The sequence below is a fragment of the Narcine bancroftii genome, chromosome 5 (assembly GCF_036971445.1).
Source record: "Narcine bancroftii isolate sNarBan1 chromosome 5, sNarBan1.hap1, whole genome shotgun sequence".
Taxonomy (NCBI): domain Eukaryota; kingdom Metazoa; phylum Chordata; class Chondrichthyes; order Torpediniformes; family Narcinidae; genus Narcine; species Narcine bancroftii.
Genome location: NC_091473.1, coordinates 195,011,665 through 195,024,968, shown reverse-complemented (window position 1 = coordinate 195,024,968; position 13,304 = coordinate 195,011,665). Strand labels below are relative to the sequence as shown.

Below are 13,304 nucleotides of genomic sequence, written 5' to 3'. Positions count from 1 at the left end.
ACGATATCCTCAGGGTGAACAGGGATCTGATGATAGCCTGGATTAGGTCGATTTTGGAAAATATCCGTGCCCCCTGCAGGTTTGTGGAAAAGTCCCAAATATGTGGGACGGGGTATCTATCCAGCATGGTGGCTTCATTTAGCCAGCGGTAGTCCCTGCATGGTTTCCAACTCCCTGATGCCTTAGGGACCACGTGGAGAGGAGAGCCCCAGGGACTGTTGGAACGGCAGACAATCCCGAGTTCTTCCATTTTAAAAAACTCCTCGTCGAGGGTGGATTTATCTGACGGGAGGCGGTGTGCTCTGGTGTAAAGTGGGGGGCCTTTAGTGAGGATGTGATGCCTTACCCTGTGACAGAAAGGGCCACTGTTCTGGGAGAAGTAAATCCATAATCTTACACTGTCAGAACAGAGGAGGGTCAAATGCTGAGGAGGAATCGAAGGAGCCTGCTAAAAATACCAGAGATACTGCAGGAACAGATAAATGCAAAGGATCCAGCCTGCACAACAACAGAGTAAACACCACCAGTGCTAGACAGTAGTGGACCAGCAGAGTCGACACAAGCACCTGTGTTAAGAAGATCCACGAGTTATCAAACACCTGACAGACTGAATCTATAAAAGAAGAAAACTGCATACTTAAAAGTTTGTGCTGCTGATGTTCACGTTATGTTTGTGTTGAACTTTAAATTGAAAGCATACTGTATTAATGTCATGTTTGATTAAACATCTCAAGGAAAGGGGATGTAGTGATAGAGTGCTACCACCAGGAAGAGTCAGAAACTGAGTGTATAGCAACTGGGGAATGTTGCATCTTGGGTAGATTCAAGATAGATGCCACCACGGGAGGTCTGGCATGAGTATTTTTGTGCTTCATGCTGTTTGCTGAGTTAATAAATCTAGTTGTCTTAAAAAGAACCCGTCTCTTTATTGTAATAGAAGAAACATCACAAGGGGAACATGACCCAGTCCTCATCTAAAGCTCAGTAGCGGAGGGTTGAGAACTTTTAATTCCTGGGGGCCAACATTTCCGAGGATGTGTTCTGGAGCCATCATGTTGACGCAATCACAAAGAAGGCTTGCTAGTGACTATACCTTGTGAGGAGATTCAGTAGGTCACTGAAGACTCTTCCACAGGTGGACCGTGGAAAGCATTCTGGCCAATTGCATCACTGTCTGGTGTGGAGGCACCAACTCTCAGGACAAGAATAAACTCCAGAGGGTTGTTCACTCGGCCTGTGACATCACAAACACCAGACCTCACTCCATCGCAGACATCTACACGAGGTGGTGTCTTAAAAAAGCAGCCTCTCTCCTCAAAGACCCCCCACCACCTAGGCCGTGCCCTCTTCACTCTGCTACCATCAGGAGCCTAAAGATGAACTCAAGGACAGTTTCTTCCCCTCCACCATCAGATTCCTGAATGATCAATGAACAAAGACACTGCCTTACTTTTTGTGCACTATTATTTTTATAGTAATATTGTAAAATGGTTACAGTATGAATGTTCGCACTGTGACGCTGCCACAAAACTGAATTTCATGACAATAAATTTCTGATGAAATGCCATTGTCTCCATTATCAAAGGAGTCATCAACTGGAGTAGTCCCACCATTTTGCAGGAGCCTACAACACCAATCTAGAACCAACACAAGCTTGGAGAAGACGTCTTTCTCAGATATGAGAGTGGTATGAAATTCCATCCCAGGGCTCACTGGAGTCTCCCTCCCCACCATCAATGTGATCTACTGGGATCATTGTCAGAAGAGGGTGTGCCAAACCATCGAGGACCCCTTGCACCCCACCCACATCTTTCAGCTGTTCCCATCGGGAGGATCAGAGCCAGCACCACCAGGCTGAGGAACGGCTTCTTTCCATGGGCAGTGAGAATGCTGAACGACCAAAGGAACTGCTTGGACTCATCCTCCGAGACTCTCATATTCACAACGCAATATTTATTGATTTATTCAAATATAGATGAATACTTGACCAGCATACGTACTGTTTGTCTGTCTGTGTTATGTCTGGTTGTGTGTCTGCGTGTTTTGCTGTTTTGTCAGGTTGTACTATCGGATGACAAACTTGACTCAAGTGGGGAAAAAAAGGATTGAGAACTACTGCCCTATCCCAACCCGCCTGGCCTTGAACCCATACAAAACCCATAATCAATATTCTTGAATTTTAACCCTCAGACAGCCCATTCCCCCCTCACCTTCTCCTTGTGACCCCAACCCCGCACCTTTGAGCCATACATGACCTATAACCTCCTGCACCTAACCCTGACCTCTTCACCTTCAACCACCCCCATAGGTTAGAATCATATTCTCCTTTTCCCAACCCCATTCTACTAATCTTAGGCCCCTCAATAACAGAGAACGTGCTGCTCCTATCCCCAGACTCCTCACATTTGACCTACCCATGACATAGAACCCTCTACTGTTGTCCCTGACACCTGTCCTCTGACCCCCAAACATCCACGTTGACCAAGCCATCATGTTATGACCTGCAGCCTCGGTGCCTGGGCCTCCCTGACCCTTGACTCTGGACCTTAATACAAGAAAATGCCAGAGAAATTCAGCAGGTCAAAGTCAAACACGAACGTCTACAGACTTCGCTCTGTCCACACCAGTGACGGAGAGCTCTCAGTGGCCAGCCATCTCAGATCTGTGCCACCCTCCCCTACTCACAATGGCCTCATGTACTATCCCGCTAATTGGGGGAACCACACCTGATTTTCTGTCGGGCTCCCTCCAGACAAATGGCTTCTCCAGTTTCTGCTAACCTGCCGTCCTCCACCCCTTCCCCCTCAATTCACCCAGCCATCCCCCCTCCCCTTGATTACTCCCTCCTCCACTTATCACCTCCTGCCCTTGCGATCACAACTCCCCCCCCCTTCCCCCACCTGCCCAACTCTTTTGTTCAGATGCTTGCTTACATTTTGCTCATACCTTGAGGGACTCCAGCCCGAAACATTACAAAGATGCAATAATCAACATAAAGGGCACGGTTTGACCTGTTGCGTTTCTCCAACATTGTTTTTTTACTGCATCCATGGCGTCTGCAGATTTTTGTGTTTTACTAAAGCCAATGCCATGGTTGAAGTAGAAAGACAACATTGGAGAAACTGAGCAGGTCAAACAATGTCCATTATACAGCAAAGGTAAAAATATCTATAACCAATGTTTCAGGCCTGAGGCCTTCATCAAGGTACGAGCAAAATGCAGGCAGGCTTCCAGATAAAATGGTGGGGTTAGGGGAAAGAGGAGGAGGGATGGGGCACAGGCCCACAGGTAAGGGGCTATAGGTAGACATGGATGGGGGGGGGGGGGCCAGGAGAGAAAGGAGAGGGAAATGGGTGGGGAGCTGGAGGAAAGGAGCTGCTCCCCTCCCATTTATCTCTTTCCCAATCCCTCATTCTTCTTTTCTCCAGCTCCCATCCCCACTGAGAGAGAGACTCTCTTCAACCCTCCCATCCATATCCACCTCTCACTTACCGGTTGGGATGAACTCTGCCCCCTGCCCCCCACCCCCACCATTTGGTTCCTGCTTTTTGCTCACACCTTGACAAAGGGCCCAGGACTGAAATCTTGGTCACTCTCTACTTCTGATGGGCGCTGCGAGCCTGACCGGTCGGGTGAGAGAAGGGAAAACTGGAGCAGAGACTTGCAGGGGCTTCGCCGCGATGTCCTTGATGCTGGGCTGATCAGAGAGCGAAACCTAGGCCTGTCGTGGGATGGGTCTGAGTGAAAGCAAAGGGGGATCATCCACCATCACAATGAAGGGGTAGAGCAGCTTAATGTCTGCTGTAGAGAGGGTGTCCACACGAAACTTCCTCAAAATCTGCAGGGACGATAATGATACAGATGATTAATAACAATGGGGGGGGGGGAAAGAGAGATAGGGGGGGGGGAGAGGTGGGGAGAGGAACAGAAACAATCCAGCGCAGAGAACTCACGTGGATCAGGAAGAGCTTGATCTCTGCCTCGGCCATCCTGCGCCCAATGCACTGCCGCACTCCGAAGCCAAAGGCCAGAGCCTGGAACTGGTGGAACTGGCTGGAGAGCCACCGGCTAGGCTTGTAGCTCCCAGGATCGGGAAAGATCTCCGGGCTCCGGCCCAAGGTGTAGAGGACCACATGAACAAGGGTCTGAGAGAGGAAGGAGGCGGCTTCAGGGCAGTGTGCCCCATGTCTGCGCACCCCGCACCAGACCATGGACAAGCAACACCCCCTCCCTGTCCTCGCGCCCCCCCCCCCCACAGTGTCAGTTTCCCTCCCCGTGCCTGGCTCCCTCCTTCCTCCCACTTCCCACAGTGGGGCTCCCTCCTCCCTCCTTCCCACAGTGTGGGCTCCCTCCTCCACCCCTTCCCACAGTGGGGGCTCCCTCCTCCACCCCTTCCCACAGTGGGGGCTCCCTCCTCCACCCCTTCCCGCAGTGGGGGCTCCCTCCTCACCCCTTCCCGCAGAGGGGGCTCCCTCCTCACCCCCACCCCTCACAGCAGCACGGAGCTCCCTCCTCATCGCCCCTTCTTCCTTGCTTCCCCCTCCCCTACATTCGAGGATGTGGCTTTACCCCAGCAGGGATGTGGTAATTCCGGAGGACAATGTCCCTGACCACGTAACGTTGAAGGCTGAGACCAATGGGGTAAAGTCTGCAACAGAGAGAGTAAGGCAGACACAGCCAGCTACGGACACCAGTACACACAGCATAGACCCTTCCCCTGGCAATCTCAGCACACCCTGGTGCAGACAGCTGCCATACTGATAGCCCGTTCTTCCAACCTTCCTCAATGAGCAGGGCACTCACTCCTCACCCCCACTGGTAGGATAATCACAATTCCCCCCTCTCTCTGACCCTGGGGTCACTGGACCATGACGGGGAGCAGGGACCCTGGATGATTCCCCCCCCCCCCAACCCCATGGTCACTGGGCGGTAACGGGGAGCAGGGACTCCGGCTGATTCCACCTCCCCAACCCTGGGGTCACTGGGCAGTGACAGGGAGCAGGGACCCTGGCCGATTCCACCTCCCCAACCATGGGGTCACTAGGCAATGATGGGGAGCAGGGACCCTGGTGTCACTGGGCCGTGACAAGGAACAGGGGCCCTGGCTAATTCTCCTTCTCCCTAACCCTGGGGGAGTGACTGATGTTCTAATTGCCCATTTACCGTAGGGTCTCTTTGATGGCTGCTCTGAGCAGAGGGGTATTGAGGAAGAGCTTGCCCACATCCCCCTCTGCCTGTTGGTAAGCACGAGTGGCCTCCTGGCTCAGAGCCGTCTGTAGCTCTGGGTTGCGAGCAAGTTCGAAAAGTGTGAATAGCAGGCTGTGCGCAGTCTGATGGGTAGGAGATAGAGAGAGAGAAGTTTAACACTGCGTACCAACTCCCCCCCCCCCCCCCCCCACAGCTCAGCCGTGCTCCCATCAATCCAACACCGGCTTACAGGGGCCCCTCAGCTCCTCCTCCCCTCTCCATGCCCCTCACATAATGCTTCACCACACCATCCCCTCCCTAAATGCATGGACACCTCTCTCCCACCACATCCCAGCCCCTCACGCCCCCTCCCTCGCCACCCCCCTTTCCCCCGCACCCATCCCCACCCTCCCCAAGAACATCCCACTCCCCTGCTACTCACACCTCCCTCTATCCTCCTCCCAGCTCCCCTCATTCCTCTAGATGCTCCCTCTCCTCTGGACCCAAGACCACAAGGCACAAGAGCAGAAATGGTCCACTCAGCTCATCGAGTCTGCCCCACCATTCAATCGTGACCTGATCCATTTCCCTACAGCCCCACTGTTGGGCCTTCTCTCCATAACCTTTGATGCCCTGGCTAATCAAGAACCTATCAATCTCTGCCTTAAATACCCCCAATGACCTGGCCTCCACAACTGCCAATAGCAACAAATTCTAGATTCACCTCCCTCTGGCTGAAGAAATTCCTCCATATCTCTCTTCTAAGTGGACCCCTTCAATGCTGAAGTTGTGCCCTCTTCTCCAGGACTCTCCTACCAGGGGAAACAACCTTTCCACATCTCTGTCCACACCTTTCAACATTCAAAATGTTTCAATGAGATCCACCCTTATCCTCCTAAATTCCAGGAGTACAGGCCAAGAGCCGTCAAATGATCCTCATACAAAAACCCTTTCATTCCTGGAATCGTTATTGTGAACCTTCTCTGAACCCTCTCCAATGACAGCACATCCGATCTTCAATGAGGAGCCCAAAACTGCTTGCATTCTCCATAGGGTCTCATCAGTGCCCTATAGAGCTTCAACATCATGTCCATTATCTCTACCCTGGCCCCCAATCTCCCCACACCACTCCCTTCCCACCTTACACCCCCAGACCATCCTTCCCCTCTACTCTGAACCTCTCCCTCGTCACTCACCCCTTCTCCTGGCAAACCACCTTCTTCCTCCCCCACTCACCGTATCCACACTCCCAACCATCATCTCAGTGGCATTGGCTTTGAGGATGTCGAATGGCAGCTGGGAGTGAGACAGGAGCTCACTCAGGACACCAGGGCACTGCTGATCCTTCTTCTGCAGCTGATTCATGCAATGGTCCGCTGTAAGCAGACCACAAGGCAGATGACTGGGTGCTCACCACCCCCCTACTCTTCCCCCAAGGCCTGGTTGCCCTGCCACGCCCACTCCAGTGCTACACAGCAAGATCTCATAGGTTCTGCACGCCCCAGAGACCCACGCTTCAGTGGACTCTGGCCAGGCTGCATTTGCTCAGGATACAAGAGACAGCCATTCAGCCCATCAGTGGCTGTGCTGATCCTCAAACATGTAGGGTCATTTCCCCAGGTTAAGGGAGTCCAAAGCTAGAGGGCGCAGGTTCAAGGTGAGTGGGGACTGTGAGTGAGTGAGGGAAAGGTTTAAAGGGAGCATGAGAACTGAGAAATGGGAGCAGGAGTCGGCCATCCGGCCCGTCAAGCCTGTTCCGCCATTCACTGTGATCTAATGATAGGATCGTCTCCACCCCTAATTCCCCTACAATGTAAAAATCTATCCAACCTTGTCTTGAATATATTTACTGAGGTCCTCTCCACCGCTTCAATGGGCAGCGAATTCCACAGATTCCCCACCCTCTGGGAAAAGCTGTTCTTCCTCATCTCCATCCTAAATCTACTCCCCTGAATCTTGAGGCTGTGTCCCCTCATTCTGGTATCATTCAACAACTTACCTACCTCTATCTAATCCATGCCTTATAGAAACATATAAAATCCCCTGTCATTCTTCTAAATTCCAGCGAGTGCAGTCCAAGATGACTCAATCTCTCCTCATAGGCCAACCCCTCTCATCTCTGGAATCAATCTGGTGAACCTCCTCCAAAGCCGGTCCATCCTTCCTCAAGTAAGGAGAACAGAACAACCAGGTTCAGGACCAGCTGCTACCCCCTCCACCATCAGACTCCTCACCACAAACTCAATCAGGGACTCATTTATTCTCTCCAATATTACACTTTGTTTACATTTGTTATCTGTTTAGAGGTCTTTGTTTACATGATTACACTGTGTAGAGTTTATTTTTTGCAGAATTAGTAGAAATTCTGCCTTGTCTGCAGGTAAAAGAATCTCAGGGTTGTATGTATGTATTCTGACAATAAATCTGAAATCTGACTTGCACGCAGTTCTCCAGATGCAGCCTCACCAGGACCTTGGACAGTTGCAGCATAACCTCCCTGCTCCTAATTCAATCTCTCCAGCCAATGAAGGGCAATGTTCCATTTGCCTTCCTGACAACCTACTGCACCTGCAAACCAACCTTTTGCGATTCATGCACAAGCCTTCCCAAGTCCTTCTGCACGGCAGCGCACTGCAATCATCTGCCATTTAAATAATATTCTAATCTTCCAAAATGTACGACCTCACATTTACCAACATTGTCCTCCATCTGCCAGACCCTTGCCTGCTCATGTAACCTATCGATATTCCTCTGCAGATTCTCTGTACCCTGTACAATTTGCTTTTCCACTCAATTTAGTGCCATCAGCAAACGTAGACACACGACGCCCTGTCCCCTCTTCCAGATTGTTTACTTACATTGTGAACAGTTGTGGGCCCAGCAGCGACCCCTGCTACGCTTTGGGAGGAAAGGGTAATTCCTTCACGCAGAGGGTTGTGGGAGTGTGATACAAACTGCTGGAGGAAGGGATTGAGGAAAGATTCCGAGGGATAAATGGGAAGTCACTGACTAGAGAGAGAACAACACAAAAGCCAGCAGATATGGAGGTTGAAGTAGACACAACAGAGAAACTCAGCAGGTCAAACAGTGACCTTTATGTAGCAAAGATGAAGATACATAACTAATGTTTTGGGCTTGAGCCCTTCATCAAAATGTAGACAGGCACCCAAACAAGATGGTGGGGGGGGGGGTGTTGGCAGATTAGGCCCACAGGCAGGAGGCAATTGGTGGATAAGGGAGAGAGGGCACACCAGCAAACAGGGGGAGGGGGGGATGGCTCTGGGAATGGAGAGGGAAGGGGGTGGAGAGCTGGAGGAGACAGGGATGAGTGAGAATGGGGTGTATACAAGAGGTTGTTCCTCCAATCTACGGATGGTGTGGGTGGGACAGTACATGAGGTCATGGACAGACGTGTCAATGCAGGAGTGGGGTGCAGAATGGAAATGGTTGGCCACTGGGAGATCCTTGCCACTGAAGCGGACAATCTCCCAGTCTGTGTCCATTCTCTCTGATGTAGCGAAAGCCAGATGGGAGCACCAGGTGCAGGAGATGTCCCCTGCAGATTCACCATCACTTTCTCTATAGTCAAGGCCCTCTTCCCGAAAAGGGCAGGTCTAAAGGGGGAAAGGAAAGGTGTGAGGTGTACAAGAAGCTGGCAAGATGCCAAGAGGTAATAGGAGAGAGGGGAGAGGCACGTAGAGGGGGAGACTAAGGGGGAAAAGTTAGGATGTCTGAAAGAAAACATGGTCAGTGTAGTGGTTAGCACATGCCATGACAGTGTCAGTAACCCAGGTTCAAACCCTCCACTGTCTGTAAGGAGACTACATTTTCCCCATGGGTTTCCTCCCACTCTTCAAAGAGTACGGGGGGGGGGTGGTGGTGATTGTAGGATAATGAGTCACATGGGTGTACTTGGGCAGCACGGGCAAGGGTCTGTTACCATGCATTAGCTCTCTACAAAAAGTGAAGACAGGAGTAGGAGGAAAGGTGCAAAGAGGCAGGGGCAGAGTGAACTCAAATTGGAAAAGCCAAAGCTGGTTCAAGGCTGTCCAAGAAGAAGGCAACTTGTTCACATTCGTGGGGGAGACAGAACTAGAGGACATAGCCTCAGGGGAGTAGATTTAGGACGGAGATGAGGAGGAACTGCTTTTCCCAGAGGGTGGGGAATCTGTAGAATTCGCTGCCCACTGAAGCAGTGGAGGCGACCTCAGTAAGTATATTTAAGACAATGTTGGATAGATTTTTACATAGTAGAGGAATTAAGGGTGGAGACGAGCCTATCATTAGATCACATTGAATGGCGGAACTGGCTTGACGGGCCAGATGGCCAACTCCTGCTCCTATTTCTCATGTAATCAGATACATTGCTCCTGATCTGGGGTTCCCCTGACAGCGTTGACAATGGGGGACGGCCGGGGTCAAACATGAATGGCTGGCTGCAGACATGGGGAATGGTTGGTTGAAGGAATTTCAAGCTCAGACCCACAGAGGGAGTGGGAAAGCAGGTCAAGCTGCGGAGGTGACTGGTCGGCACGGGCAGGTTGGGTTGAATGGCCCAATCAACTCTCCGCTACCCACACACTGGAGACAGGTTACAGTGGGTGATCAGCCATGGTAGGGGGTGGTGAGTCATGCAGTTACTGGGAAGTCGTGCAAACTCTACACAGACAGCAGTGGTCAAAATCGACCCTGGGTCTCTGCAGGCCAGCTGCACTGAAAGATTTCACAGAAGCCCAATCCTGGCACAGAGCCAAACTCTGGTGGTCTTGCCCCCCCACCCCCCCCCCCTAGGCAGCACCTCCCCACAAACAGAGGAGACCCCCACCCCTTAAAGCAGCAAGGCAGCCTCCTGATCTGCTTGTCCTCACCGTGCTCGAAAATGATGTCCCAGGACTCGACAAGGTTCCGCCAGGCTCGGAGGCGCAGCTGGCGAGCCAGCGACATGGGCACATGGAGCAGAGGAACGGTGCTCCGCAACATGTTCCTGACGGCCCAGAGAAACCGCTCTGATGGCAGCTTCACCTGGTCTTCGAGGAGGCCGAGCCGTTCACCATACAGCAAGTGGACGCTGGCTGCACACAGGCATGTTAGTTAGATCCCCCACCAGAAGAAGGGGGAGAGGCGCCCCGGGCCCGCGGCAGAAGGGGGGATGTCCAGGGCCTGCGGCAGGAGGGGTCCCGCACCTCCGGGGTGGAGGATGGAGGTGGGGGGGTGTTCCACACCCCCGGGGTGGAGGAGAGAAGCGGGGGGGGGGAGTGTTCCGCACCTCCGGGACGGAGGAGAGAGGCGGTGGGGGGGTGTTCCGCACCCCAGGGGCAGAGGAGGGAGGGGGCATCTCCCCACAGCTTATTTTCTGCTACGAGGTGTTAATTGTGCCATATGCAAGTGCGATGCTGGGAGAGGGTGGGGGGATTGGGGTGGGAATGGAAATCTTTGCCCCCCCCCACCCTAGGCTGCACTTACACTCAAGAGCGAACTGCATGAGCTGTGGCAGGAGATTGGTGGGAGACGAGGAACCGCTCGATCCCAGCCTGCGTTGGATACTGAGGACAAAGTCCTTGGCCACGGGCTCCAGCAGGGAACCAAACCGGCTGACCGACTCCGGCTTCATCACCACCTGGTTCAACACCAGCCGCTCCTCCCACCACTCCCAGCCGTCCCTGTGGAAACAGGGCCTGTCTTGGTCAGTGTTCGGCACCGACTCCAGACCCCTCCGCCACCAAACCCCCCCCCAATCGCTGACTCCTGGCCACCAAACACCCCCAATCGCTGACCCTTGGCCATCAGACCCCCCCCCCACCCCATCGCTGACCCCTGGCCACAACACCCCCCAATCGCTGACCCCTGGCCATCAGACCCCCCCCAATCGCTGACCTCTGGCCACCAGACCACCCCATCACTGACCTCTCACCCACCCACCAAAGCTGACCCCTTATAACTTCCTTCTTCATCAGTCTCCCAACCCAGACTCCTTCCCCCCTTCCCCATCACCTCCCTGCGCCTGTTCCTCTCCCCAACCCCTCGGCCCTTCTCTCCCCATCAGTCCCCCCACCTCCTAGTGCCCCGACTCTCCGTTCCGCCGTAGCATTTCCCCACTCACTCCCCCTCCCCCACACAGTGATAGATCTCCCTTTCCCCGCCGAGGGATCTCAGCCCCACTTACTTGAGAAAGATGCCGCACTTCTGGTGCCGGTGATGTCGATGGGCCAGCCATGACTCCAGTATCACTCTCCGGGGGGTTGGACCCTCCGACTGGAACAAGACGGCTGCGTCGTCTGGATGGTAGATGAAGACACTCTCCCTCGTCCCCAACTTCTCCCTGTGGGAGACACCAAGAGGTGGGATCGGAACCTTCCCCCTCCCACCACTGCACATCCGTTTAGGGTCTCATTCCGACTTTAGTACTAATGTGGTTGGGGAGGGGAGAGAGTGGGGGTGGGGGGGGGGAAGAGATTGGGGGGGGGGGAGAAGAGGTTGCCCCCACCTGTAGATGGGTCCCAGGTCCTGGAAGTTGCGGGTCGTGGACAGGTGCAGGTTACTGAACCCACTCCGCCACAGCCGGTACAGGTTGACCCAGCCGTTCCGCCCCACCGCTGGGATGGCCTGGTAGGGAAGGAGCTGTCCTCCGTCCGCCTGGGAGACGTGGCCAGATGCGACAGGACACCCTGCCCTCGGGATGTCCCACATCCTTCCCCTCAGCCCTCTCATTGGGACTCTGACCCACCGGTCGTGGGGCTGCGCTTAAGTACTGGACCTGACCACCTCGTGGTGGGGAGGGAAGCGCTGCAGACTGACAAGGCAGTCACGCACAGGGACTGGAGGGGGAGAAAGGAGAAGGGAGGTGGCGAGAGAGGAGGGAACGGGGAGATGGGACCTGCACGTGACTCCACAAGAGGGAAACACAGGTCAGTAGTGAATACGTGGGCTGGAACATGCCAACCTTGACATTGACTCGTGATGTTCGAGGGGCAATGTCAGTGGAGCCTCAAGATAACAGGATGCCACAGGCCATGGAATCGCACAGACAACTATCTTCGGGAGGTTGTCATTGACTGGGGGAATGAGAGCTGAAGGAAGAGAGACTAAGAGGAAGCAAGACACACAATCACAACCTGGGAGTGTGTGATGGGACAGTGTGGAAGGAGCTTCACCCTGTGTCTGACCCCGGGGGTGTGTGATGGGACAGTGTGGAAGGAGCTTCACCCTGTGTCTGACCCCGGGGGTGTGTGATGGGACGGTGTGTCGACAGGATAGTGGAGAATGTGTTCCATTGCCAGGTTAATGCACAATAGAAGCAGAAAGGCTGATTCTACTCATGATCTGGTGGAATGATACAGCTGTTGAGAAACCACCCAACCCAGATTCCTACATCTTAACCCCCCCCCCCCCCACACCACCGATTTCAGGACTCTAATAAGCATCAACATTATGACTGGTTGCCCAATAAGTCGAGCGAGTGACCCAATTATCCCGCTGTTGCAGAATCCTTCCACATCAGTACAAAGTGGTGCTCTGCTCTACGACAGCCAGAAGGGAGAGAGTGGAGCACGATTCCCCTGTGGAGAAACAGGGCACGATCCAGAGACTGGATAGTATTTCTTGGGCGGGCATCGGAGGCCACTTGGCTCATCAGGTTGACGTTACCTCCTGCAACTTCACACAGAAAGGACGCTGCTTCTAAATGCTCAAGCCCAAGTTGCTGTTGCCCTGCTGCGTATTTGGCTTACACCGCCCACCTTTCCCTCCCTTCAACTACTCCCCCTCAAGGACTATGTAATCCTTCTGGTCTTAGCCAAAATCTGGTGACATTACCAATCTAATAATGTCTTATCACGCATCAATTGGCCACATGGGTGTATTTGGACATGGGGCAATTATATTGAGGCAATGAGGAAAAGTTTTAACCCAATGGGGATCATGAAAAGCACCACAGTGAAGGCATTGCTGGTGGAGCTACAACTAGTCTCCCTCAAACTCTTGCTCCCAGTACCCTAGGACTTCATTTACCAACCACCGCCTCTGCTCCCTGATAAAATGTGGATGTTGCCTGACCTACTGAATATTCTTTTTAAGTTCTACTTCTGCCAGATGGCAGGTCCTGCCCCTCTCCAGGTTCA

At 53.2% G+C, this 13,304-nt stretch overlaps 1 protein-coding gene across 2 annotated transcripts; it reads right to left on the bottom strand.

The window, feature by feature from the left end:
• Positions 1 to 922: 922 nt before the first annotated feature.
• cyp11c1 (cytochrome P450, family 11, subfamily C, polypeptide 1) lies at positions 923 to 12,524 on the bottom strand. Of its 2 annotated transcripts, XR_011358175.1 has the most exons (10): positions 11,672 to 12,524; positions 11,351 to 11,506; positions 10,651 to 10,847; positions 10,056 to 10,259; positions 6,424 to 6,563; positions 5,164 to 5,330; positions 4,570 to 4,648; positions 3,954 to 4,145; positions 3,559 to 3,838; positions 923 to 1,417 (listed from the first exon to the last, which is right to left on the bottom strand). XR_011358175.1 is itself a non-coding variant. In XM_069940572.1 (9 exons), exons 1-9 carry the CDS (start codon positions 11,893 to 11,895, stop codon positions 3,716 to 3,718), a joined length of 1,482 nt encoding a protein of 493 aa, XP_069796673.1. In that variant the 5' UTR covers positions 11,896 to 12,524; the 3' UTR covers positions 2,908 to 3,715. The 2 variants fall into 2 exon arrangements, 1 of the variants encoding a protein (XP_069796673.1); XM_069940572.1 differs by lacking the exon at positions 923 to 1,417 and having other exon boundaries at positions 2,908 to 3,838.
• Between the last annotated feature and the right edge of the window lie 780 nt (positions 12,525 to 13,304).

Bases quoted from the DNA above. Each gene is read 5' to 3' on its own strand.
- cyp11c1 (XM_069940572.1), bottom strand. From the start codon at position 11,895: ATGAGAGGGCTGAGGGGAAGGATGTGGGACATCCCGAGGGCAGGGTGT. The intron at 5,331-6,423 runs GTGAGTGGGGGA...CCTACCCATCAG, and splicing joins TGGTTGGGAGTGTGGATACG to ACTGCGCACAGCCTGCTATT. The intron at 4,649-5,163 runs GTAAATGGGCAA...TCTCTGTTGCAG, and splicing joins GCCATCAAAGAGACCCTACG to ACTTTACCCCATTGGTCTCA.